The sequence below is a fragment of the Myotis daubentonii genome, chromosome 2, assembly GCF_963259705.1.
Source record: "Myotis daubentonii chromosome 2, mMyoDau2.1, whole genome shotgun sequence".
Taxonomy (NCBI): Eukaryota; Metazoa; Chordata; class Mammalia; order Chiroptera; family Vespertilionidae; genus Myotis; species Myotis daubentonii.
The window spans coordinates 194,476,797-194,501,906 of record NC_081841.1 but is presented as its reverse complement, the minus strand read 5'-3'; the positions used below and the strand labels follow the sequence as shown (position 1 = coordinate 194,501,906).

The window sequence follows — 25,110 nt, the reverse complement described above, 5'->3', positions numbered from 1 at the left end:
TCCCCCCAGCCTGGCCTGTGCCCTCTCACAGTGTGGAAACCCCCCAATCGATCTCCCCAAAGAGGTAGGCCCTGCCCACCCATTCGGGGCTCCTCTATGGATTGCCCCAAAGAGGTAGGCCAGAGCTGTGTGGAGCCGCAGGGACCCCCGCCTTGCTGCAGGGAGCCGCTGGACCCGCCTCTGCGCAGTGTACATAGCTTCAAGTCCCCGCCCACCCACACGTACCTTGCCGCACATGCAGCCTCCTGGTGATGGATTGTTACGGTGTGAGGGCATCATGGTGTGAGGGCATCACGGCGTGAGGGCATGACGACCACATAGGCTTTTATTAGTATAGATGATCCTGTCCTCATGTTCCAGAGATGGACAACTATTTAATACACAACCCTAAGCACTCTCGAAATTTTATCTTTTTAAAAATATATATCTTTATTGATTTCAGGGAGGAAGAGAGGGGGAGAGAGAGAGAATCATTGATTGGCTGCCTCCTGTGCGCACCCCCTACTGGGGATCAAGCCTGCAATCGGGCATGTGCCCTGACCAGGAATCAAACCGTACCTCCTGATTCATAGATCAATGCTCAACCACTGAGCCATGCTAGCCGGGCCTGAAATTGTATCTTCTTAATTGTATCCCATTTCTTTCTCAGTATATTAAACAAAAATAAAAATTTTAAGTAAATGGATTTAGTTACTCATAGAAAAAAGCATTTTTACTAAACAACAGGGAATCATTTATTGGGAATCTGACCAAATACAGAAAGCTGTGGATAAGATTCCTGGTGAAAAAGGATGACTCCTGAAGGAATATAAATAGATACCCTGAAAAGTATATATATTTCACGTGAGTGTAGAAAGCTCTTCTCTCTCCCCTTTCCTCCTACACATTTTATACTACATTTTCTATCCTTAAAGGGGAAAAATCAATGCAGTAAAGCTATGAACTCTTATTAATTCAGATTCTACTAGTGTGCAGTTATATTTAGGTAAGCGCTAAAGTTCCTTGTTTTATACTTAGCAAATCCCTTTGTCACATATATCAGACCAAATTTGGGCAGCACTAATTTAGTAAGACTTTCTGGAGGAGCAACAGCTATTTCAGTTGGGTTCTTACATTAGTAATAGATGCAGACTGACAGAAGGCAAAGCACAGCTCTAACACGTTAGGTATCAGAAGTTGGCACAGGCTGAGCAGTGGCTCTGTGGATGCTTGCTGAAATTAGAGAGGGTGGGGACAAAGGCAGGGGGTGATAGTGGTGTGGATCCTGGCTGGAGAGGGGAGAAGGGGCAGCCTTTGCACCTTTGTGCCACCTATCTGCCTTGTCCTGGCTCAGGCATTCACCATCTTACCTGCACCATTGCCAGCAGCCTGTGTTACTCTGCCGGGGTCCAACCCCAGCAGGTCCAGGGGTCCCCAAAGGCGTGGACGGAGTCGGCGAAGAAGGAATGACACGGAGTCAGCGTTCAGTTGATCAGCAGCCTAGCCAGGATCTCCAGCCAAGTTCTGGTCTCGATCTCCAGAGAGGTTCTGTCCAGGTTCTCCAGTCAGGTTCAGTGTCCAGGTTCCAGTCAGGTTCTCCTGCCAATCTCTGTAGTCAGGTTCAGTCCAGGATCCCTTGCCATGTTCTCCCGCTAGGTTCTGTCTCTAGGTTCTGAGGCCAGTTTCTGTCCAGGATCTTTTGCCATGTTCTGCCGCTAGGCTCTGTCTCTAGGCTCCGAGGCCAGTCCCTGTCCAGGATCCTCCGGCATGCTCTCTCCAGCGAAGTTCTTCTGTCCCTAGAGAACGTTCTGTGTAGGTTCTGTGCCTAGGCTCTGTCTCTCTTGGTCCTGTCTTCCAAGCCCTGTGTTCTCAGTTCTGTGTTCTGAGTTCTGTCTGTTTCTGTCTTGTTACAACTGTATTTATACCAGTTGATTCAATCCTATCAATCTCTATTACAAAGGTTAGGGCGTTTCTTATCTCCATTCCAGGGAGAAAAGATTATGTAGTTTAAGCATGATTGTTCATAGTTAAAGGGATTAATTACCCGCCTGGCACTTAGTTGAGGGGTTTTATTCCCTCCCTAACTTCAGGGGAAAATCCCTACCTGGGGAAACAACCTTTCTCAGAGACCTTGGTTAAAACACATAGTGCCAAGAAGGTGAGCAAACATATTAAGAACAGTATGCCATATATGCCAGGTCCCTTGAAACAGCAAGCATGGACCGGCTCCCGGCAAATTCCCCCTTTTTTATTTTTTAAAAGCAGGCATTAAAAAGAAAAACCTGAAATGCTCTCTTATATCCATTTTAAGAGTAGGATTGGCGCTTTCCGCTATTACCTGAGTCCTGATCTATCATCCCAGGGAGAGCTTGCCAATCCTGCACTTTTCCAGGATAGAAAGGCTGCAGTGGGGTTAAGGATAAGGCTCCTTGAGCTTACCTTCTCCCATGCCTCTACATTTACCTTTCCAGCACCTTTCCTTCCTCAGAAAAGCATGGACGTATTTCTTGTATAAAATGTTCCATCTGACTGGGAGTAACCTTAACTCCTCTGCTAGCAAGCATATGTGTTAAAAGATCAATATGGAGTCTTTTTTCTTTAGACTCAGTATGGCATGTCTTCTTAATCTAAAGATCAATACAGAGTCTTCTATCTTTGGACTCAGTATGGCACATCTTCTCAATCTAAGTTCTGTACTATCCACCTTCTTACCCTATTTATCCTCTATAGGGGGGCTTGTAGCACCCTGGTGGAGTCCTATCCGTCCCGAGTGTGGAGGTTTTCAAGGGGGGGGCTTACCTAGGGGAATCCTGTTCCAGGCATTCCCAAAGGTGTGGACGGAGTCGGTGAAGACTATCCACCCTCTTCCTACGGTGGAGTCCGATCCGTCCCGAGTGTGGGGCGCTTACCTAGGGGTCCCTGTTCGGGCGCCAGATGCCGGGGTCCAACCCCAGCAGGTCCAGGGGTCCCCAAAGGCGTGGACGGAGTCGGCGAAGAAGGAATGACACGGAGTCAGCGTTCAGTTGATCAGCAGCCTAGCCAGGATCTCCAGCCAAGTTCTGGTCTCGATCTCCAGAGAGGTTCTGTCCAGGTTCTCCAGTCAGGTTCAGTGTCCAGGTTCCAGTCAGGTTCTCCTGCCAATCTCTGTAGTCAGGTTCAGTCCAGGATCCCTTGCCATGTTCTCCCGCTAGGTTCTGTCTCTAGGTTCTGAGGCCAGTTTCTGTCCAGGATCTTTTGCCATGTTCTGCCGCTAGGCTCTGTCTCTAGGCTCCGAGGCCAGTCCCTGTCCAGGATCCTCCGGCATGCTCTCTCCAGCGAAGTTCTTCTGTCCCTAGAGAACGTTCTGTGTAGGTTCTGTGCCTAGGCTCTGTCTCTCTTGGTCCTGTCTTCCAAGCCCTGTGTTCTCAGTTCTGTGTTCTGAGTTCTGTCTGTTTCTGTCTTGTTACAACTGTATTTATACCAGTTGATTCAATCCTATCAATCTCTATTACAAAGGTTAGGGCGTTTCTTATCTCCATTCCAGGGAGAAAAGATTATGTAGTTTAAGCATGATTGTTCATAGTTAAAGGGATTAATTACCCGCCTGGCACTTAGTTGAGGGGTTTTATTCCCTCCCTAACTTCAGGGGAAAATCCCTACCTGGGGAAACAACCTTTCTCAGAGACCTTGGTTAAAACACATAGTGCCAAGAAGGTGAGCAAACATATTAAGAACAGTATGCCATATATGCCAGGTCCCTTGAAACAGCAAGCATGGACCGGCTCCCGGCATTACTCCTGTGTCTGCTTATGCCTGCATTTCTCCCCTGTGCACCCTTCACGTGCTGCAGGGCGAGCTAAGCAGACTTTTCATGCTTTGGCAATATTCAGCTGTGAATCCCCTGTGTTCAGCACGTAACAGGCAATTAATAAATGTTTGCTGAGTTGAGTGAATGGATTTTGGAAATGACTGACATTTAATGGAAAGTATGGCCCTGTTTAAAGGGCGCAGAAAGAAAACCATGAAGTAAAAGGAGAAGAATTTGTGTGTGTGTTTAAAATGCCCTAAACAGTCCTGAGTTTTAAACATAAAAGAATAAATCAGAAATTCTAAATAAAAAGGTCAGGATTAATATTTTATGAAGTTTAGTTTGCTGTTAAAGACAGTTCAAGAGGTGACAAGAAACGCAGACAGCAAACATAAACCGCTCTTGCATTCTAGCAAAGGGCGCCTTATTCGGAGGGAAGGATCCTATGTTGTCTCATGAGGTTTAAGGCTATTTCTACCCAGAAGCTACAACTGGAAGATTTTTTTCATTCTTTATCGTGTTTGGTAACGTCGCTGCTCTTAGAAATGAAAGTCTGAGAACTCAGAGGCCTCTTAGTTTTTCCCAGGAATTTATTCCTGAGAAACGAACCACTAGGAATCTAGTCCTGACTTAATGTTGCATGGAGTACTTTATTGAACACCATTTCATGTACCTTAACCAAGTCAGTTAGCCTCCCAGCACACTCATTTTCCCTGGCCTGTGCCAGTCTTTATTTAGGTAAGCAGTAAGTAAAACGTGTGAGAATAGTACTAACGAGAACAGTGGTCTTAGAGCAGGAGGCCTGATTAGAGTGGGGAAGCAGGCTGTTGGTCACAGAGACTCTGCCTTTGTCCTTCTCCCTTTTATCTCCTATCTTTGACCAGTTGCCAAGCTGTTACATCAAGACATCACAAGCTCTCTCTCTCCCGGGGTCACACTCACACCTTTCTTCCCCTTTTCTTTCTCAGGTGTGCTTTTCCCCCCAAGTTGTAAGGGTTCCCATGAGACTTGCAACCAGGGGAGCAATGGGCAATGGCATCTAGTCTTGACCCAGACTAACCCCCTGAACTGGTCCCCAAGGCCTCCTTTTCTCTGACTCTCCACTGAGCTTACCGCAGCCTCGCCTAGGCTTCTCTCCTCACTAAGCCCTTCCTGGTTTCACCTCCCCAGCTTTAATAAACGTACTCTCAAAAAGAAAAAAAAGACATCACTAGCATTGGCCCACAATTGATGCATTTGCTGTCTCCTTTATAAGCTACATTTTAATGAATATCATTAAAAATGAGCAAAATATAGATGAGTGGATAAAAAAGCTGTGGTACATTCATACCATGGAGTACTATGCAGCCGTAAAAAAGAAGAATCCCTTACCCTTTGAGACAGCATGGAGGGACCTGGAGCGTATCATGCTAAGTGCAATAAGTCAGTCAGAGAAAGATAAGTATCACATGATCACACTCATATGTGGAACCTAAGTAACAAAAGAAACTGATGAATGGAGTGGATCCAGAGACATGGAAGCATAGAACAGAGTGCGGAATCTCAGAAGGAAGGCGAGGGAGGTTGGGTGGGTGGGTGGGTGGGAGGTAATCAAAGACCATATATGCATCACCCATGGACACAGACAATAGGGTGCTGAAGGCCTGGGAGGGAGCTGGGCAGGCTGGAGGGAATCAATGGGGGAAAAAGGGACACGTGTAATACTTTCAACAATAAAGAATCATTTTTTTTTAAATGGGGAAAATAAATGTTCTGAGAGGCTAAATGACCTGACTAATGTAAATGAAATGATGTTCAGTAAAGTACTTTCTTGGAAGCCCATTTTCTTGATTTTTTTAATGCTCACTCTTCTTTGGGCCAGTTTTTATTTCAGTGGTTGTTTTATAGATGTTAGTGTAAAATGTTAGAAAAAACTCAGTGTTAAAGTTTAACTTTCCTTCTCTTTGTTGACTGGGTTTCACTACAGTACATTTTGTAGTTAAATTCACAGATGGCTTCTATGGTCACTATGGGCAATTTTCGTTAAAACACTTCATGATAGGTAAAAAATTGTAGCCTTTTGAAGCTTTAAAATATGAGCTAACGTCATGTTTATTTCAAGCATATGTACTATATGTAATGCACAGCTAAAATGCTCTGGACTTTTTAAGGAGGAGGGGTGACTTCTTGCAAAGCTGGTGATTGTGGGAAGGCTTACTGAAGGAGAGGGAGCTTAATTAGTTCTTGAAAGGTGAAAATAATCTGATCATGTGGAGACAGGAAGAAAAACTATGCCATATGGAGAAAAGAGGTTAAGCAAAGGCAGGAAGTATAAAGCTCAGTGTGTACATACCATTAACTCTATTTTCAGTATACAGGGTGGGGCAAAAGTAGGTTTACAGTTGAGAATATGTGAAACACAGACTTTATCCTTTTCCTTTTTTTAAAAAAAATTCTCAACCAAGGATATGTTTAAAGAGAGGAAAGGGGATGGAAGGAGAGAGGGGGGGAAGAGAGGAGGGAGAGGAAGAGTAACATTAATGTGAGAGAGAAACATCAATCAGTTGCCTCCTGTATGCATCTCAACTGGGTTCAAATCTGCATCCTTTTTGGTGTATGGGACGACCTTCCAACTAATTGAGTCACCTGGCCAGAGCCAGAGTTTAATCTTGTATTATTATTTACTAATTTTTGTGTTATTTTCCATATGGACAGCTGTAAACCTACTTTTGCCTCCACCCCTGCCCCCCGTATATTGGATAGAACACTTTCAGGGTGTTCATGTGCTGCCCCTCCTTCAGTTAGAGAACCAGCGCTATTACATTTGAAAAGGGAGTCAAGTGAGACAGTAGATTGGGAAAGGTAGATTGGGACCAGATTATGGATCCTAACTTTTGGATGAAGCAGTTTGGACTTTAGACTTTATTCTGTAGGCAATGGGGAACTACTGAAAGCAACCTAAATTTTTGTTTTAGAAAGATTATGGTACATAAGATGAAATGGAAAAATGAGGCTGGACATTGGATGACCATTTTAGAAGATATTTTTAAATTTCAGGGAAAAGATAGAAGACACATCCTATTGTACCTCTCTACCAGCAGAGATGGAGGGGAGGGAAGGGATATAGGCATAGCAGAGGTGGGATAGACAAGCTGGTTTTGATTGCTTGTGTCATGTTGGTAAGTACAGCATTCTTTTGAGCCTGTTTTCTCAATTATGTTAGGTCTGTGAATTATTAGATTTCTTCAGGAATTTTATATTCCGTAATCATGAATTTTTGGAAAGCTATACTTTAGCTTGCGAAGTAATGAAAAGCATTATAAAATCTAAAGGAAATATTTCCCACTATGAGTTAAGTCTTTCTCTAATCATTTTAAGATATTTAACTGTGTTAAAGAAAGAAAAACATGTTTTTGGATTGTTCACTTTTTTTCCTTTTATAGCATACTAGTGGCCCAACGCGTGAAATCGCGCACAGTAGGCCTCCCGCCACGGGAGTTAGTGGGAGCCTGCAGGAGCTGTGGTGCCCCCACAGGAGGGAGGCGGGAGCAAGCTGCTGGTGCCCGCTGGAGCCGGGGGGAGGGACCGAGAGGTGCTCCATGCATCTCCTGGTGGCCAGTAGCACAGCCACCCCTGCCCACCTGCACACGCCTGCCCGCATGCGCACACAGCCTCCTGCTGATCAGTTGTTACAGCGTCACAGCGTGACAACCAAAGGCTTTTTATTAGTATAGAAGATTAACAATAAATTTATAGCTTTAAAGTGCTGAAGAAACTAAAATCCCCTGAGCGATTAAGGGAGAAAAAAAACTGTTTAAAGCCTAAAAAACTGTAAAAAGGTGTAAAGAAATGCCATATAGAATACTTCCCAATTCATTTTGAGAAGTCAGCATTACCCTAGTACCAGAACCAGAAAAAGGTAATACAACTACAGACCAATATTGCTTATGAATATAGATGCAAAAAACACTAGAAAACTGAATCCAGCAACATATAAAAAGGATTATACATTATACACCATGATTGAGTGGGATTTATTTCAGGAATGCAAGGTTGGTTCAGTATATACAAATCAATTAATGGTATACATCATGTTACTAAAATGAAAGACAAAACCCACATGAGCATTTCAGTTGACAGAGAAAAAGCATTTAATAAAATTTGACACACTTTCATGATAAAAACACTTGAAAAACTAGAAGTAGAAGGGACCTCCCTTATCCTGATACCGGGTGTTTGTGTAAAACCCACAGCTAACATCAGACCTAGTACTGAAGGACTGAAAGCTTTCTCCTAAGGTCAGGAATAAGACAAGGATTTCTGCCCTAACCACTTCTATTCAATATCCTGCTGGAAAAGGAAAAAGTATCCAGATGGGAAAGAAAAAAGTAAAACTCTCTATTCAGAGATGGCATGTATAGAGGAGGCAATCCTAAGGAATCTACAAACAAGCTGAGAATAAATTCAGCAAGATTGCAGGATATAAGTTCCACATACAGTAACCAGTTGTATTTCTGTGTGCTAGCAATGAATAATCTGAAAATTAAATAAAAACCCCACAGTTCTACATGTCATAGTATCAAAAAGAATAAAATACTTGGGAGAATAAATGTAGTCACTAGGGAAATAAATGCAAGTCAAAACCACAGTGACATACCATTTCGTACCCCCTGGGATAACTATAATAAAAAAGATGGACCCCTGTGATGTTGCTGATAGGAATGTAAAATGGTGTAGTTGCTTTGGGAGATTGGCCGTATCTCAAAACATTAGGCATAACCCAGAAATTACACTCACAGGTGTAGACCCAAGAGTTTTGAAAATAAATGTAGATGTAAAACTTATATACAAATGTTCATTATTCATAATCCAAAAAATTGGAACAACACAAATATTCATCAGTTGATAAATGACTTATAGACACTGGTATATCTATACAATGGAATATTATTTGGCAATAACAAGGAATGAAGTTCTGATACATGCTACAGTGTGAATAAATCTTGAAAACATTGTGTCAGTGAAAAAAGACAAACATAAAATGCTATATTGGATGATTCCATTTACATGAAATGTTCTGAATATGCAACTCAATAGAGATAGAAAGTAGATTGTTCTGAGGAGACAGGGCAATGGGGAGTGACAGCTAATGAATACGTGTATTATTGAGGGGGTGGCGTGATGAAATGTTCTGGAATTAGTGGTGATGGCTGCTCAATGTTAGGAATATATTAAAAACGACTGAATCTTAAAAGGGGACAAATTAAATTAAATATGTCAGTATACCACCTTAGGAAGAGGGGCCTTTATTGTTTTTCACTGTCTTCCTTTTCAAAATCAGGGATTGAAAAGTCGCTTCCTCTTAGATTGTAGCAGCTGCATCATCTTGGTTCTGCCTCATGAAGGTATTTTAAATCCTGCCGTCACAGAGAAGTGTTTCTTGGATTCCATCAACACTTGATGCAAATTTAATTTTAAAAATATATTTCAAATTATTTAAAAAATACAATATGAAACAGTATGCACTCTCAGATGTATTATTATTCATAAAATTTTGCGTAACTTGAATAGCTGCTGGATAACATGTTAATCTATGTTTCCAAGTTACCTCATTTTGTGCATGCCTTAGAATCAAGTCTTCCATGTTATTTCAATGGGTAGTACCAGACATTTGTCAAATACTTTATTCGATAGGACAGGTACAGTTATCAATGCTTTAAAAAAAAACAACAGTGCCCGGCCAGCGTGGCTCCGTGGTTGAGCACTGACTTACGAAGCAGAAGGTCACAGTTCGATTCCAAGTCAGGGCATATGACCGGGTTGTGGGCTTGATCCCCAGTGTGGGGCATGCAAGAGGCAACTGATCAATGATTCTCTCTCATCATCTATGTTTCTCTCTCTCTCTCCCCCTCCCTTCCTCTCTGAAATCAATAAAAATACATTTAAAAAACACAAAACAATAACAGTAGATAGCCTCTTTCAAACATTTGTCTATGTAAGTACACTGCATGTCTAGTATAGATGAGGGTTTTCTTGCTACAAAGAAACCAAAACAAGTTCTGAAGGAAATTGGATACTGAGGCTGATAGGACTGTAACTGTTACCCATACTCCCCCCATTTAATCTTTTGTTAATGAGAATGTCTTCCTTGTTCTCACTGACTGCCATATGAATAAGAAAATATAAATTTGATCCAATATTTTAAATACATACTAATTATTGTTTTCATTGCTTCATATATTGGGATTCTGCATAAGATACCATTTAAATTTTATGCATTTTGGGATTTTGGAAATTTTTCTCCACATATTAAGTCTCCTATTCCATTTTGACTTCACTCATTTCTCAGGGATGTTCTGAAAGCATTCCCCTCCCCACGCCCCACAAATCAAACAGTGAAGCAGGGAGGCTTCCTGCTGAAAAAATATTTACTGACTTTAAATAGCTCACATCTTTTTTCTGAGGCTCTATCTCAGAGCTTGTGCTGCACAAATATTGTTGGCTGGATTGTAAGGCTATTGTTGTTATGCCTAATATAAATATTTTAGTTGCTGTTTCATGAGTAGTACTTGGAAAGTGATACGTATCCTTATTTTAATCTCTTTTGTACATGCAACAACTGAGCTGCATGTGTGGGACTTTATCAGAAGTAGGTTAGATATGGCCCGTGTCATTAAATTGTCTCCTTCTCGGCCAAAACCTGTGTGGTTACCTGTAAGGTAAGTGGCAGTGACCACTGGCAAGGTTATGAGAAGTGGTAAGGGGGAAGGAGACAGCGAAAAAATCAAAGACCATTGAGTGCCTAATAGGTGTGGATATTTATTGACACACATTGAACCTGTTGTTCAAAACCAGTCATGTGTGCATTCTGTTCTATTCATAGGTGATCATGGAGGAAGCACTTTACTCCCACCGAACGTCACAAATGAATTTCCAGAATATGGGACCATGGAGGACGGTGGAGAAGGCCTAAGAACTTCTCTCGAGTTTGATGCAGAGTCTCTGCCATGCTCCCCGCAGGGGCAGCAGGGGGTTCAGCCTCATCCCAGCCACCACGCTGGGCTCGACAGTATTACAGAAGGACCAAAAGATGTTGGAGGGGGCTCCTCTCAAAGTCACCTCAAGGAACAAAGTTTACAACCCATAGACTCTTTGATTTCAGCTCTGAAAGCTACAGAAGCCAGAATAGCTTCTGGAACGTTACAGGCTACAAAGGTACTGGACAAAGATGCTGTTTCTAGTCTCTCAGTTCAGCAGGTGGACAAAGAGCTGGACACTGCCAGTCATCAAACACACACAGCCAACAAACTGTTCCCTGCTGGCCAGGAAAAACCACCAGATATACCTCTTTCAGCTGAAGTGACGACGGGGGAAGGTGTTCTTTTGCGCATCCAGGAGGATCTGACAGTGCTGCTAAGTGGAGAAGCTCAGCAGGAGCTTTCCCGGGTAACTGCCAATGGGAGGAAAGGGGCTCTCCGCGTGCAGGAGCCAGCTTGTCCTGGGTCCTCCCTGGGGAGCCCAGCGGCAGCCCACAGCTCTGTGGGCAGCACTGGCTTCCTGAGAGAGGGGAGGTCTGACCTGCAGAGAGAGCACCCAGGGGGATGTGATGGAGGCAGCTCCACGGGACGGCCTGGCCGGGTCAAACATGTGGAATTTGAAGGGGTGGAAATACTGTGGACAGGAGGGAAGAAAAGAGAGACACGGCAACCTGCGGATTTTGAGACATCCTTGGAAAGGACTACCTCTCCTGAAAGTCAGGGGTTCTCCAAAGTGCCAAGCCACCTCATCTCTTCTGCTGGTTTGTGTAATTCAGTTGGTTTCACCGAGCGTGTTGGGGCCGACACCTGGAGAGGGCCTTCAGAGAGGCTGGCCACTAGCTCGGGGACATTTCCCCCCGCGCCTCTTGTTGAGGGTGGAGAGGATGAAGTCTTCCTAAAGGAAAACAAAGACCATCTTGAGGAGAAGCCTGAACTGGAGAGAGACCAGGAGAGGTGAGCCCCCATAGTCCTACTGCCTGTGGTCCTGGTGCATATAGTTGGAAACGATTATCCTTGCTTGGCTTTGAGAACTCAGCTCCCAGTTTCCTGGGTCCTTTTTATCAAACAACAGAAGAGAAGTTCCTGTAAGCTAGATTCCTTCTAAGTATCCAAGATGTTCGGGTGATCTTGTTATCAAGTTGTCCATTAGGCATAGACCAGAAAAGCAGAATGATGGAGAGACTGTGAATGCTAAACTATGTGAATCCATTTCTGACATTTTGTTATATTTGACAGGCTTCAGGTTTTCCAACACCCAGGTAACTACAACACCCCACAATTATCTTTAAAATATGAAAAGATTTGGACTCTTTTGACATACCCTGAAGTCATTGTATCCTAACTAAGGCATTTTTTTCTGGGTGCAACACCAGTGCCTGCATCCAGCCTACACACACGTATGAACACAGAGGTTCTGAGTGAGGGGCTGGCTCAGTGTTTTAGGTTTAGAGAGGAGGTCAGGAGGCTAGAAATAGACTGTAATTCAGTTGTTCTGTGGCATTCACATGAGAATCCCTTCTCACAGGAAGAGCATGTTTTGATTATGTCCCTGATAAGTAAACTCAGCATCATATGGTATTTCCTGGTCTTTCCATTCATTTCTGACATCACATCTACACCAGCTGAGAGCCTGGGTCAATGGAAGACATGCCCCGTCTTTCTCCACTTCCTGTGTGCATGGTCTGGCCACACTGCTCCTTTCGGCAGTCACTTGAGGCACCATTTCAGATTTGCACCATCTTTTCTGCCCTGGCTTCATGACGCCACATTTCATTGTTCTTAAGGGAGAACATCAGTGTCAAAGCTGAAGCATTTTTTTTGTTTGTCTGGTTGGGATAGGAAAATGCCTTTTCCTCTATAATTAATTACAAGTACAAGGAGAGTGAGGCTCCTTTGGAATGGCTATCAGGGCTCCATCTCTCCACTCCTCCTTTCCCATCCCCCAACACATAAAATCTTCAGACTTCCCTCAGAAGCAGCCTTGATATGTGGCACATGACTCAGCAATTATATTTCCATGGAATATGCACTTTTGCTGTTGCGTAGATTATTCATTTCTCCTTTCCTCCCTCCCGCCTTCCCTCCTTCCTTTTCTCCCACAAGTATCTTTTGATTGTCTTCCATGTCCTTGACACTGCTAGATGCTGGGCATAAAGGAATGTTTAAAATAGACACAGCAGCCCTGGCTTGGTTTGGCTCAATAGACAGAGCTTCAGCCAGTGCACTGAAGGATCCTGGGTTTGATTCCGATCAAGGGCATGTACCTTGGTTGTAGGCTCAATCCTCGGCCCTGCTCGGGGAGTGCATGCAGAAGCAACCAATCGATGTGTCTCTCTCACATTGATGTTTCTCTCTCTCTGTCTCTCTCTCTCCTTTCCACTCTCTCTAAAAATCAATGGAAAAATATCCTCGGGTGAGAATTAGCAAAAAAAACCAAAACAAAACACAAAACAAAACAAAAACAGACACAGCCCATGGTCACTGCCCTCATGTAGTTTACTGCTGAGGATAAACATTGACCGCAAAAACACATTAATAATTATAGGACCACCAATTGTGCTAGGTTCCGTAGGGTAAAGGAGAGAGAGAGACACACTAGAAAGAATCATTTGAAGACAGGAGAGGCTAATTAATTTGATGAATTGGGCAAGGCCCTTCTTTGGAGGTGATCATTAGGCTGAGCCATGAGGAATGACTGTGAGTTAGCCAGGCAGAGAACAGAGGGAGAAGATTCTAGGGCAGGGGTGGGCAAACTTTTTGACTTGAGGGCCACAATGGGTTCTTAAACTGGACCGGAGGGCCGGAACAAAAGCATGGATGGAGTGTTTGTGTGAACTAATATAAATTCAAAGTACACATTATTACATAAAAGGGTACGGTCTTTTTTTTTTTTTTTAGTTTTATTCATTTCAGACGGGCCGGATTCGGCCCGCGGGCCGTAGTTTGCCCACGGCTGTTCTAGGGAGAGGGACTCACAAGGGTAGAGGAGGCTGCTGGATTGCCCGGAGTTGTGTGAAGCAAAGGCCTTATGACGAGTTTGAAGACTTGACACTCCACCAGTGTGGCTGGAGCATAAGGAGCTGGGGAGAGTGGTGGGAATCAATGTGTGGGGAGGAGCTTTATCATAGGAACTTTTCATTTTATTCCAAGTGTAGTGAGAAGTCATTAAGAGACAGAAACCCTCTTGGTACGTGGTAGGCCTTCAGTCATTTAAAAACAACCAAGACAATTGTATTGTTGAAGATGAATCCTGTCAATATCTAGGAGGAATGTAGATTGCTTATGAGGTATTTTTATTCCTATTCTTATTTTGTTTCTATCTTTAGGAATCTGAGGCTCAGAGAGGTTAAGTTGTTAGGTGACATAGCTAGCACTCAGCACACCCAGAATCCAGCTCCAGGTTTTTCTAATTTTTGACCTCATGTGCCTAACTGAGTTTTAAAAATTTTACCTATTTATCGTAATGTTCATTTTTAATATTTGAAGAACCTGATACATATTAATTAATTAATGCCTACCCCTGTATATTAACTTAAAAATTGTTTCTAGGTTTTCACTGTCTTGGTTAGCCTTGTTGTAAACATGTCTGTGGGCTTTTTTTTTTCTTTTACGGTCATTCACTAATTTTGGACTTGGAATCTCTCTGCAGTTCTGCCTTATTGTCAGCAGGGGGCAGCCCTCAGATTCTAATGTCATCTGCTTGAGGGTGCTTGGTCTTTAAATCAGAAAGTATTAATAGACTGATGAAAGCTTAGTGTATTTTTACTCCATTAAGTTTACACAACATATTTACTTGCTTCTGTTAAAATTAAGCATGACGGTAGCTGTTAATTATTTGAATATGTGAAGTTTAGTTGGCTGAAATGGGAATATTTTATTGAAATATTCATTGGACTAATGTATTCACATACTAGGAAACTAGTTTGAACCTATGTTAAATTATTTTGAGGGTAGTGTAGCACATGTAGGCTATGTTGTTTTTCAACCTGAGTTTGTTTCTTTGGTATCTTCCTTCCCAAATATATGAAGACGTAAGCCCAGTGAATACAAGTGTTAGCGCTACAGAATGTTATTTTTTTATATGGTTGAAGGGGGAAAAATCAAAAGAAAAAGTTAACCTGATATTGAAATTCTTCACTCTCATTTCTTCGCAGGATTCTTGACCACGAGGGGCACTTTGCAGGAGGAGAGGATGACATCCTTGGGCCCGGCTACACAGAGGACTCCACTGATGTGTACAGCTCCCAGTTTGAAACCATCTTGGATAACACCTCTTTATACTACAGTGCTGAGTCCCTGGAGACATTATACTCAGAGCCCGATAGCTATTTCAGCTTCGAGATGCCCCTCACTCCCATGATACAGCAGCGCATTAAAGAAGGCGGTCAGTTCCTGGAGAGGACGTCAGTGGGGGGACAGCACGACATCCTGAGCGTCTCCTCAGACGGCGGGATCGTGATGGGCTCTTCTGGCGAGATCAGCAATGGGCTCAGTGGCGCCGGGGAACCCATCTACGCGAAAGGCACCCCGGAGATTGCCTTCTGGGGAAGGTACTAGTCCCATTCTCTATTTTCGTGCTGGTGGTTTTTGTATCATTTTCTCTTTGAGAAAGCAGAGTATGGAATATATTTGAAAAGCATTTGGCCAGTTTCTATGGATGATGTGAGTAAAACATAATTTGGGTTTCAGGGGCAGGTAGAGCACCCTTTAGCGGTTTGCCAAATTGGCAGGCTGCGGTCCCTCATTTATTGGATGACCATGTACACGTTGGCCACAGCCCTGAACGTACACTGTGAGTGAGGAGGAGGAGATGTCAGCTCCGATGATGCAGCTTTGGTGGCAGGGCCTGGTGCTGTTAAAGGACACAGAGAGGTCTTGGCTTTCGTTCTGACACTGACATTGGTTGATGACTTGGAGCAGATTGTTTGATTCGGCCAGAGGTTCCTTAATTGAAAGCTGAGAGTGTGGGTTTGATGGTCACCAAAGTCTCTTGCAGCCCTTAGCTCTGGAAGGTCCTGCTGTCGGGCAGTCTGCCTGTTCCTGCGATGGCAGGGGAAGGATCTGATTATGTGGGTGCTGGAGAGGGCTGATACTTTGGTCAAGACTATACATATTTATTCCCTCTACGTTAGGATTTGTCTACCTGGGAGATAAAATGATATTACATGGGTTCTATGTGTCATACCTGTCATTTAGTGATCCCTGTTTATGGGTTATCTAGCACTTCATTTCCTCTTGCTCATCATCCTCGGGCTGTTTACTTGTCCTTTAACATCTCCACTGGTGGGCAGAGCATGCTAAACTTCCCAAAGATGTTATGGATTTAGTTTTGACCTAGTTTTCCTAAATTCAAGTGTGTTAGTGTGTGTTGGTGGAGGTGGCAAGGAGGTTGAATAGGGATAAACTGTTTCAAAGCTCAGTGCTTTTATTAAAAGTCAGTATTCATAGTACAGTTTATCAAGGAACCTCTTTTTATGAGCAGTTCATCCTGTATTAAGCATTTTCTGTCACCAGTTTGTTTATGGTCTATAGTTCATTGGATGAATACATTCAAGACTGGGACATTATAATATGTAGCTGTGCGTTTCCATGTGAAATGGACCGCGGATGTTGGTTGTCTTCTTGGGTCACAGTGAGATAATGAAAAGATCACAGGTTTCAAAAGCAGAAAACGTTGGTCTGAATTACTTGGGCAAGCCACTTCTTCTCTCTGAAACCTGCTTTATGTATTTGCAAAATAGGGTTAATGATCCCAGTGCTCTGTGTGGCTGTGAAATTTAAAGAGCTAATTGAGATGAAAGTACCTAGCAGAGCCCTGGTTGGTGTGGCTCAGTTGGTTGAGTGTCATCCCATGCACCAAAAGATCGCCAGTTTGATTCCTGGTCAGGGCACATGCCCGGGTTGCATGCTCAGTTCTCAGTGGGGAAGGGGGGTGTGCAGGAGGTGGCTGATCAATGTTTCTCTCACATCGATGTTTCTCTCTTACTCTCCCTTCCTTTCTCTCTAAAAAAAAATTTAAAAAACTCAATAAAAAATATTGGGAAAATAAATAAAGTACCCAGCAGAGTACCTGGTACAAAGCAAGAACTTGAGTAAATGTATGACTCAGAACTGGATGCTGATAAGCCCACATTTAGACTTCCTGTATCTCTGAGATGGTGCTACTGACAATTGTGATAAAATGCTATATAGCACAGGCGATGCAGAAATGTTCATTGAAATTCCAATCCAACCTTTGGGGGCAAGTGAAAGTTACTTACATTACAGACCCAAAATAGGTTGGGGAGCTGAGTGTCTTAGGCCAATAGGCTTTGCTGTAGAAGCCACAGGGAGGGTAAGTAAATAAAATTCACAGAGTCAGAACAGGAAGGAATGGGGTGAAAGGTGTATCTGAAGTGTGGTCTGCTCCCTTAGAATAGGGAGGCATCATCCTTGTGGCCAGCTTAAGTGCCATCATTAGCAGGGCAGAGTCAGATAGTCCAGGGGACTTTGGGTAAGGTTACAGTGTTTTAGCACCTCAGATTGAGACAGTGGTGTACTTCAGCCTTCTTGGGATAAGGTTTCAGCTGCGTCACGCGCATGGTTGGACCATGAGATCTTGCCCAACGATAAGACTGAATGAGAAGCATCTTAGAGACGAGCCAGCCGAACTTCTCACCCGGCTCTGGGCACTTTTTCCCATGTGTATGTCTCTATTCAGGGTTAGAAAAGATAGGGCAGTCTCAACGATCTTAAGAATTTTAAAGAAACTGTTAACTTGCATATGTTGTTGTTGTTTTTTTTACCCCCTCTGTCTCTTGGTGCCTTGGAGAAGTTGCAGCGCCACCGGAATTGTAATGTAGGTACAAGGATTATGATGTTTTCCAGTTTGAAGTGGGGCCCTAAATAGCCTTGTTTTATAGTCAAGAATCTGAGCACCAGTTTGGTGGGATGGATTTACCTGGTGATAGATCCTGTACCAGAATTCAAATGGCCTGACTCCTAGACCGGGTACATTCACTACCCTAGCTGCCTGGTCTCATCTTTATCCTTTCCTTTGATCTAATTTCTCTCAATGCCGTTAAGTCTGTAGAGCCAGAAGTCTGAGCTGGTGATTGTAGAGCTGCTTTTGTTGTTGGTGGTGTGTTTTCAGTTGGAGAAAAAATTTACCAAATTGTTAATAAACATGTCTCCATAAATTTTAAAGTAATCAATGAGCCGGCTTTTAAAAATTCCTTCTGCATTGAAGCATTCTTCTGCAGAGGTAAGGAGGCAGACACAGAGGTATTGAACCTACGAAGGAAATCCAGACTGAAATGCTGACTGCACAGTAGTGAACAGGATTGATTTCCCTTAGCCAAGACTCAGAGCTACAGTGGTAGGATTCAAGGAAAACACATTTTCAACGGTGTATTAATAAACGTGATATGTACACAAGAAAAATGATAAATAGAACAAGGACACATGCCTAGCATTCCATATCTACTCACCAGCCCCTCCTGTTTTCTTGGCAGTGGACTGGGCAGGGCTGGGTGGGGGAGGAATCCTGACGGAATTGGATAAAGTAAACTCTGAAGAAGCAGAAAAGGAAAGGGGATGGTACCTGTCTCCCTGATGGTGCTTCTGTGATTCCAGCTAGACACAATCCAAGAAAATTAAGCCCATCCCTGTTGAGGTATTGATTTTAATGTTAGTTGACAGCCAGTAGAAAATATTATAAAATACTTTAGGTAAGTCTCTAAACACAGTTTTATGTCATATGCCTTCCATAGGTTTTATTATTTAGTAAATACATGGTGCTTAATTCTCATAACAAGCTGGGAGAAAGGAACTATTAATGTCTTCATTTTCCAGACAAGGGAACTGAGGCACAGAATAGTTGAGCAACTTTCTCAAAGTCACATGGATAGTCAGGGACATACCCAGGATTTGAACTCAGGCAAATTTTGTTTCAAAACGAAAAGACATTTGTTTGGCATTGCTTATGTATATTTTTTTTAACCCTGTTCTGTTTCAGTACGTGCCGTTAGTCGCTGAAAATGATTTCAGTGGTAGTATTTGATTTCTCTTGAACTCAGGAGACACTGTTCTCCATTGCTGCTGCTTTAGAGGAAGGTAGAGTGTTTGGAAAGGTGATGAGGATGTTGTAGCACTTGAGCACATCTGGTTCCCCCTCAGGAAGTACCTTGCGGTCTGAGAGTGAGCCACACTTTGCTGGCTAGAGGGGGATTGTTCTTCCCTTAAGTCACAGAAGGAAATATTCAGATCTGCAGTATTCTCATATCAGCTGAGAAAGGACATGTTTAAAGAGTATGTGTGCTCACTGTTTGTCTTTTAAAGGATCATATGTCTTTGTGATAGCAAATAGATCACTCTTCATAAGGTGGAAACTTCTTTAAGATCCTGCAGTAAATCTAGACAGGAAGAGTTAAATTCTCTCAGGTGCTCGAGTGTTCTGAACACCAAGCTGGAGCCAGGGAACCACACGTCCACCAGGAAATAGCTCGCCCTGTGAATGTAACACAATATTTTAATGAAGGAGCAAAGAGTATCATCCTCTCCCTTTGTGGTCCAGCTGCAGAGCACTCAGGCTGGTGGGTCAGCGGTGCTGTGTGAAGTCCAGTCACATGGCTCCAAAATTAGAAAGGATAATTAGAGACTTACAGTAATACATGTTCCAATGGGTTCCTTTGTGTCTGGGTGCTTCTCCCTTGTCGGCCCATCAGCTGATGACTGCAACTCCAATCAGTAAGTTCTGACCTGGAGACTGTAAGGCACAGATGTTGTCATTGTGGCCACTAACAGAGCTGAATATTGTCCATTTCTGTTGAGCTTAGGTTTGGACAGACAGGAAAAGAGAGATAGCAAATACAGCACTCTGGCAGAAGCTTCTCCTTTGATTCTCTGAGATATATAAAACTTACTTTTAAACTGATCTTTTTAGTGTAATAGATATATTTTATGTCTCAGCTTCCCAGTTTTTCTCTCGGATATGGCTCAGGGTACGGAGGACTCAGGAGACCAGTGCAGCAGAGGAGGTGGATTACATCTGTGTGCCACTGATATGCCTGAGGAGAGCGCTCCCCAGGACGTGGGTCGCTCTGAATTTGGTAGTTGTGGTTTGGTGCCTTCCTCTTGTTTTTTCCCCCTTCTCAAGTGGAATGCTGGCATTTAGAAGGATCCTCTTTCTTCCTCAGCTAGTCTCTCTCTCTAGTGTCTTTCTGCCTAGGAAAAAAGTTCCATGAAACAAGATGAATACAGAAATTTGTTGATGTGTGATTTCAAAAAAATTTTTTCATCCCAAATTTAAAACTGCAGGAATTTTACCGGCTTGTGTAAATACTAAAATGACGTGATCTAGTTAAGCTGGTGCCAGAGGAACAGATTTTTATCTTGTGAAACTGCCTTTGGAGAGCTGGCTGACCATGGAGCTCCCTGCTCCGGGCTCCTCTGTCATTCAGAGCAGGAGGCTCTCTGCCTCAAGGCTCAGTTCTGGTGGCTGTGGCTCTCCTGATCTTTTCAGTTTTATTCTTTCACATTTTAAAACTTGTTCTGTAGAAAATAGGTTCTCGGTTTTCTCTTTCGAGCTTCCTGAAGCAGTTGTAATGGTGATGTTTTTGTTTGTTTAACCACAAAGGATTTCTTGCTCAGTGATGGGGGTGGGGGCTCTGCTAGGTTTCAGAGCCAATCATTTATCTGGGTTCCAATGCTGCCTCAGTTACTTACTAGGTGTGTGATCTTTAGTAAATTACAATCCAGGAACCTTTCCCAGTGTAACCTATCTGCTATAGGAGGGTGAAGAAGATGAGATTATAATCAAGTGGTAAAAAAAATCGAGACGATCAAGTGGCTTAACAAGGCCTGGTACATAGTAGGGGAGAAATAAGTGAAAATGAATAATAATACCAGCAACAGTAGCACCTGAGAACAGTCATCTTGTCACTCCACCATATATTCAAGACCCGTACCACCCTCTGAGCTGCCAGCACAAACTCTAAGCTAAGTGTCACTTTTTTCCATAAGAGTACAATGCACTGCAGGAGGGCAGCAAAAATACAAACAACAGGAGGTCAAGTCATTCTCTTTACTGGCTGCCTGATTTGGGGTAAGTTGCTTCATTTCAAGGAACTTCTGATTCCTTACTGGGAAAGTGAAGATAAACTACCACCCAATCTACAGTTTTGTTGTAAGAATTTGCCAAGTTCTAGTTTGTGGATATTCATTGTAAACCTGTCATGAGTTTCACAATAGTCTGAACAACAGGAATGTAAGAAAACATAAGAAAAAAGCCTGGTGAAGATGAAAAACCAGAAGGATTTGGTGGTGGCTGTTTGAACATAGGACATGCAAGCTGAGTCAAAAGGATTGTGAGGCTTCAAGCCTGGATGACATGAAATCAAGTAAGGACCTCAGGAGTTTGAGAGAATAGCAGTTTGCAGGAGAGCAGCCTGTAGTGCGCAGTTGAAACAATTAAGTTGGAGGGAAGCGAGAGTCCTTCACCTGCAAATGCTAGTGAGAGTGTGGGATTGCAGCTCAGCTGGAGAGACGTGGGAGTCCCATTTAGAGGTGAGGCTTGCGGCTGTGGGTGCCAGCGAGCTCATGGAGAGTTAGGAGCGGTCTGAGGCCTTACATGCGGGCGCACTTGGGTGTTGCGTATCTCTCCGATTCCCTCTGTGGAGAAAATGTGCTCTCTCTGGTGAGTTTCCTGGCAGCTCTTCTGCACTTGCCTCCCCTCTCTGACAGTGGCTTGTCATGGAGAACAGTGTGGAAACTAAATGCTCCGGTCATTGGTGTTCTGGGTCCTCTCAGGCAGGCCTGGCCCTGGCTCTGGTGGTTTTGGGCTCTTTTTGTTTATTGGGTGGCTCTTGTATAAATTGGGGCTGACATCAGGAAATGTTCCTGAATTGGAAATAGGGTTCCCCAGAAACTTCTAGTTCTGTAGTTTAAGCTTTAAAACAAACACAGTAATGCCCAGGATATTGGTGGGTGTTGGTGTGAAGGGGGCTGTGGGTGCTGGTTCAGTGGCTGATCTTTTATTAAGGAATATACTAAAAAACCTCAAATGGTAAAGGACATTGGCGCTATATGTTGTTATAAGGAGAATCGTAGCTCTAAATAAAAACGGGGCTGGCAGTTAATATTTGAACTGGTGCTACAGCAATCATTTTATTCATATACCAGTGTAATATTTAACTTTCAAAGAAAGCAGTAACATTTCCTCTCAGCAGAGGTCACTTAACACAAGATTTGCAACACTGGATGAGAAAGTTGTCCACTGAGCCATGGTTTGAGGAAGAAAAAAGAAGACCTTCTCTAAATAAATAGTCTTTTGAAGGCATTTTACATAGGAATACTAGTTTATCAAAACCCCAAATGGGTACATTTCCTGTGTTTTAATCTTGCTTTTCTTTTTCTCCTATGGATCTTATATGCTTTCTATAATATTAAATTGGCTCAAGCCCCTAATAGAGCCTTACTGTTCAGTACCAGAGTGACCATGGTGCAAGGTAAGTTGAATGTAATCTTTCTCATGAATGCTTATGAGGATTAATATTAAGCTGCATGTAAACCAATGTTAGGTAAATACTTTGACTTCATAATCCCCACACCTCATATGCTACCACATATGCCTGTGCCGGAGCCTTGATCCCCAGATATCTGCTGGTCTCCAAATCTGGAATTATTAAAGGAAAGCCCACACTCACTAATCTGAAATTTTCAATCTTTCTACTCACAGTCTTGGTCCCCAGCAGCCTGGACTGGAAAGCTTGTTAGGAGAGCAAAATCTCAGGCCCCACCCTGACCAACTGAATTGGAATCAGCATTTTTAAGTAGATATCCAGGCGGTTTACATACAGCAAAGTTTGAGAAGCACCGGTCTAGAAGCACAGTGGTCCATTGACCAGATCTAATGTAGGAAAGTTCTAGAACTGGGTTCTCGAACTTGACTGCACGTTAGAGTTGTGTGGGGAGCTTTTAGAAATTCTGATTTCCTGAACTTTATCACTGGAGAGTCACCTGTACAGCTTTAAACAGGTGAATCTTATATTCAGCCTAGGTTGTCAACCTCTCCTGGAGTTCGTTAGAAATGTGTAAGGGACCTCACCCCTGACTATTCTCTCAAATGTGTGTTTTAACAAAATCCCAGGTGACTTATAAGCACTTTAAAGTGTGAGACGCACTGGAAACTGTTTAGATGCAGAATACAAAGCTGACAGTTCCTTCCTTTAGCGGAGTAGGCCTGTTACAGGTCTCTGTGCTGGTGGCAGGGAGAAATCTCCTAAGAGGTTTATATACAAGTGAGTTGAGTGGACCTGGTTGTGAGCCTCAGAATGGTTTCTCATGTCATCTTTTGTCTGGTGATCATAGGGTGCCTATTCCTACTCTAGAAATATAGGTGTTGATCCATTTTCCTGCTAGGAAACAGTATCATTTTTCCTAGGGAGGAGTGTGGGTTCTTAAGTCAGACTGCTTTGGTTCAATTTTTGGTGAATTATCTCTCTAACCCTCAACGTTCTTATCTGGGGAAGGGGATAATAACTGTGATTATCAGTAATAGCACTGCTTGAACTATTCAAAACTTTTCAAAGTCACCTGGTATAAATGGACTGTGGTCAGATTGACTTAGGATGTGGTATATCTGCAATAATAATTCTAAGAGCCTTAGGTTACTTGAAGGTGAGGATATTTAATGATAGTTTTATTGTGGTTATAATTACTCTATTTAGCAGCTCCTCAACACAAGGAAGCTGACAAGAGTGGTAATATAAAGTCTTTAGTATAGAGAAAATAAGAGACATTGAATAATTATTATTGTGAAACAAAACCATAAAGAGTCATTATTCACACTCAGCATTCCTTTAACAACTATTTTAGGATCCATTATATGATATTATATACTTAGTCAGGTATGGGCCTGCCTCTTAGGCAGTGAACTACTCAAGTCTTTAGTCTTGAGACTCAGAGACCCAATTACAGGGTCCAGCACATATACTGGACACTCAGTTTTTGTTGAATGAAGAACGTAATTAGCAGCTGTGTTATGCTAGGTACTAGGTGTCTCCCAGGGAGGAGGCAGATAAGATGACTTCACAATTCACTCTGGTGCAGGACCTAGAGAGCCAGACAGTAAGGCTCCAGGCTGGGGCCACTTAGCATGCTTTTCGCAGTGGGCTTTGAAGGAGGAGGTGGGCATGTGTAAAGAGCTGTGGGGAGCTGGGGCAGGGATGACTTTCCAGATGGAACCAAACTGAGGCAGAAAGAGCAACAGCTGCTTGGGTTGGGGGTTTGAAGCTGGGAGTTGAGGGGATAGTGCACCTCTGCCTCCTGTTCTGTTAGTCTGCTGGACTGAACACGTGCAGCTATCCTCAAAAAGGTAGCCAGGATGCCGTTGCCACTTTATAGCTTCTGAAACATTGCAGGCATACCAGACGTGCAGAAAACAACAGAGACCCATGTCCTCACCAGCCAGCTTCAGAAAGAAAACATGGGTGAATCGCAAACTCCTGTGGATGCCTCCCTGGTCCCATTCCTCTCTTCCTTTCCCTAAAGGCACCCATTGCCTGTGGGCGTTTATAAGTGTGCACCCACAAACAATAGACAGTATTATTTCATATACTTTTGAACCTCATGTAGGTGCTATCGTCTTGTTTCCTTTTGTAACCTGCTTGTTTTGCTCAGTATTTCAGACTCATTCTTATTGATTCATAAACCCCAATTTATGAATTGCTGTATAGACTTCATTACATAAATATACGCTATAACTTTCCTATTGATGAACATTTTGACTGTCTTGTATTTTTGTTATCTCAAATGGCATGGCATGGCATAGCCATGAATATTGTAATTCGTGGCATCTTGTGCACACATGGGAGGGTTTCTCTAGGCTAGGTATATATTTAGGAATAAAATTACTAGACTGTAAGTTATCATTTTCTGGGTGAACCAAGATATTGTTGAAAGGGCATATTACATTTTCTTTGAGAGTATGTAATTTTATCTACAGCTGTCTATAACGTAATTTTTAGTTATTTTATCTCCTGATGCTTATAATTCTCATATCCCAACAAAAATAGCAGGAGCCCAAAGAAAATGCCTGGGAAAGAAAATGAAGTGAAACCAGCTCCTTTCCCTGTCAGGGCACTCTGTTATCCATTAGTGAGGTCTGGTGGCTGTCCTGTGGATCAGGTCGCCCAGCTCCCAGATTCTCAGATGGGCTGTGGCAGTTGCTGCCTGTCTGACAGCTGGGAGTGTTGCCCACTTCTGGTTGTCTGACACAGGATGTGAACAACAGGACACATGACTATTTTCACATCAACAATAGCAGAAAGACAGGCACAAAACTGGAAG

General features: G+C 43.0%; 1 protein-coding gene across 4 annotated transcripts in view; it reads left to right on the top strand.

The window, feature by feature from the left end:
• Positions 1-25,110, top strand: part of PSD3 (pleckstrin and Sec7 domain containing 3) — a 526,912-nt gene that overhangs the window by 239,726 nt on the left and 262,076 nt on the right. For all 4 annotated transcript variants that reach the window (XM_059685223.1, XM_059685224.1, XM_059685226.1 and 1 more), the window contains 2 exons: positions 10,629-11,736; positions 14,937-15,332. In XM_059685223.1, the coding sequence (XP_059541206.1) occupies positions 10,629-11,736; positions 14,937-15,332 (1,504 nt within the window). The remainder of the gene's footprint in view (positions 1-10,628; positions 11,737-14,936; positions 15,333-25,110) is intronic.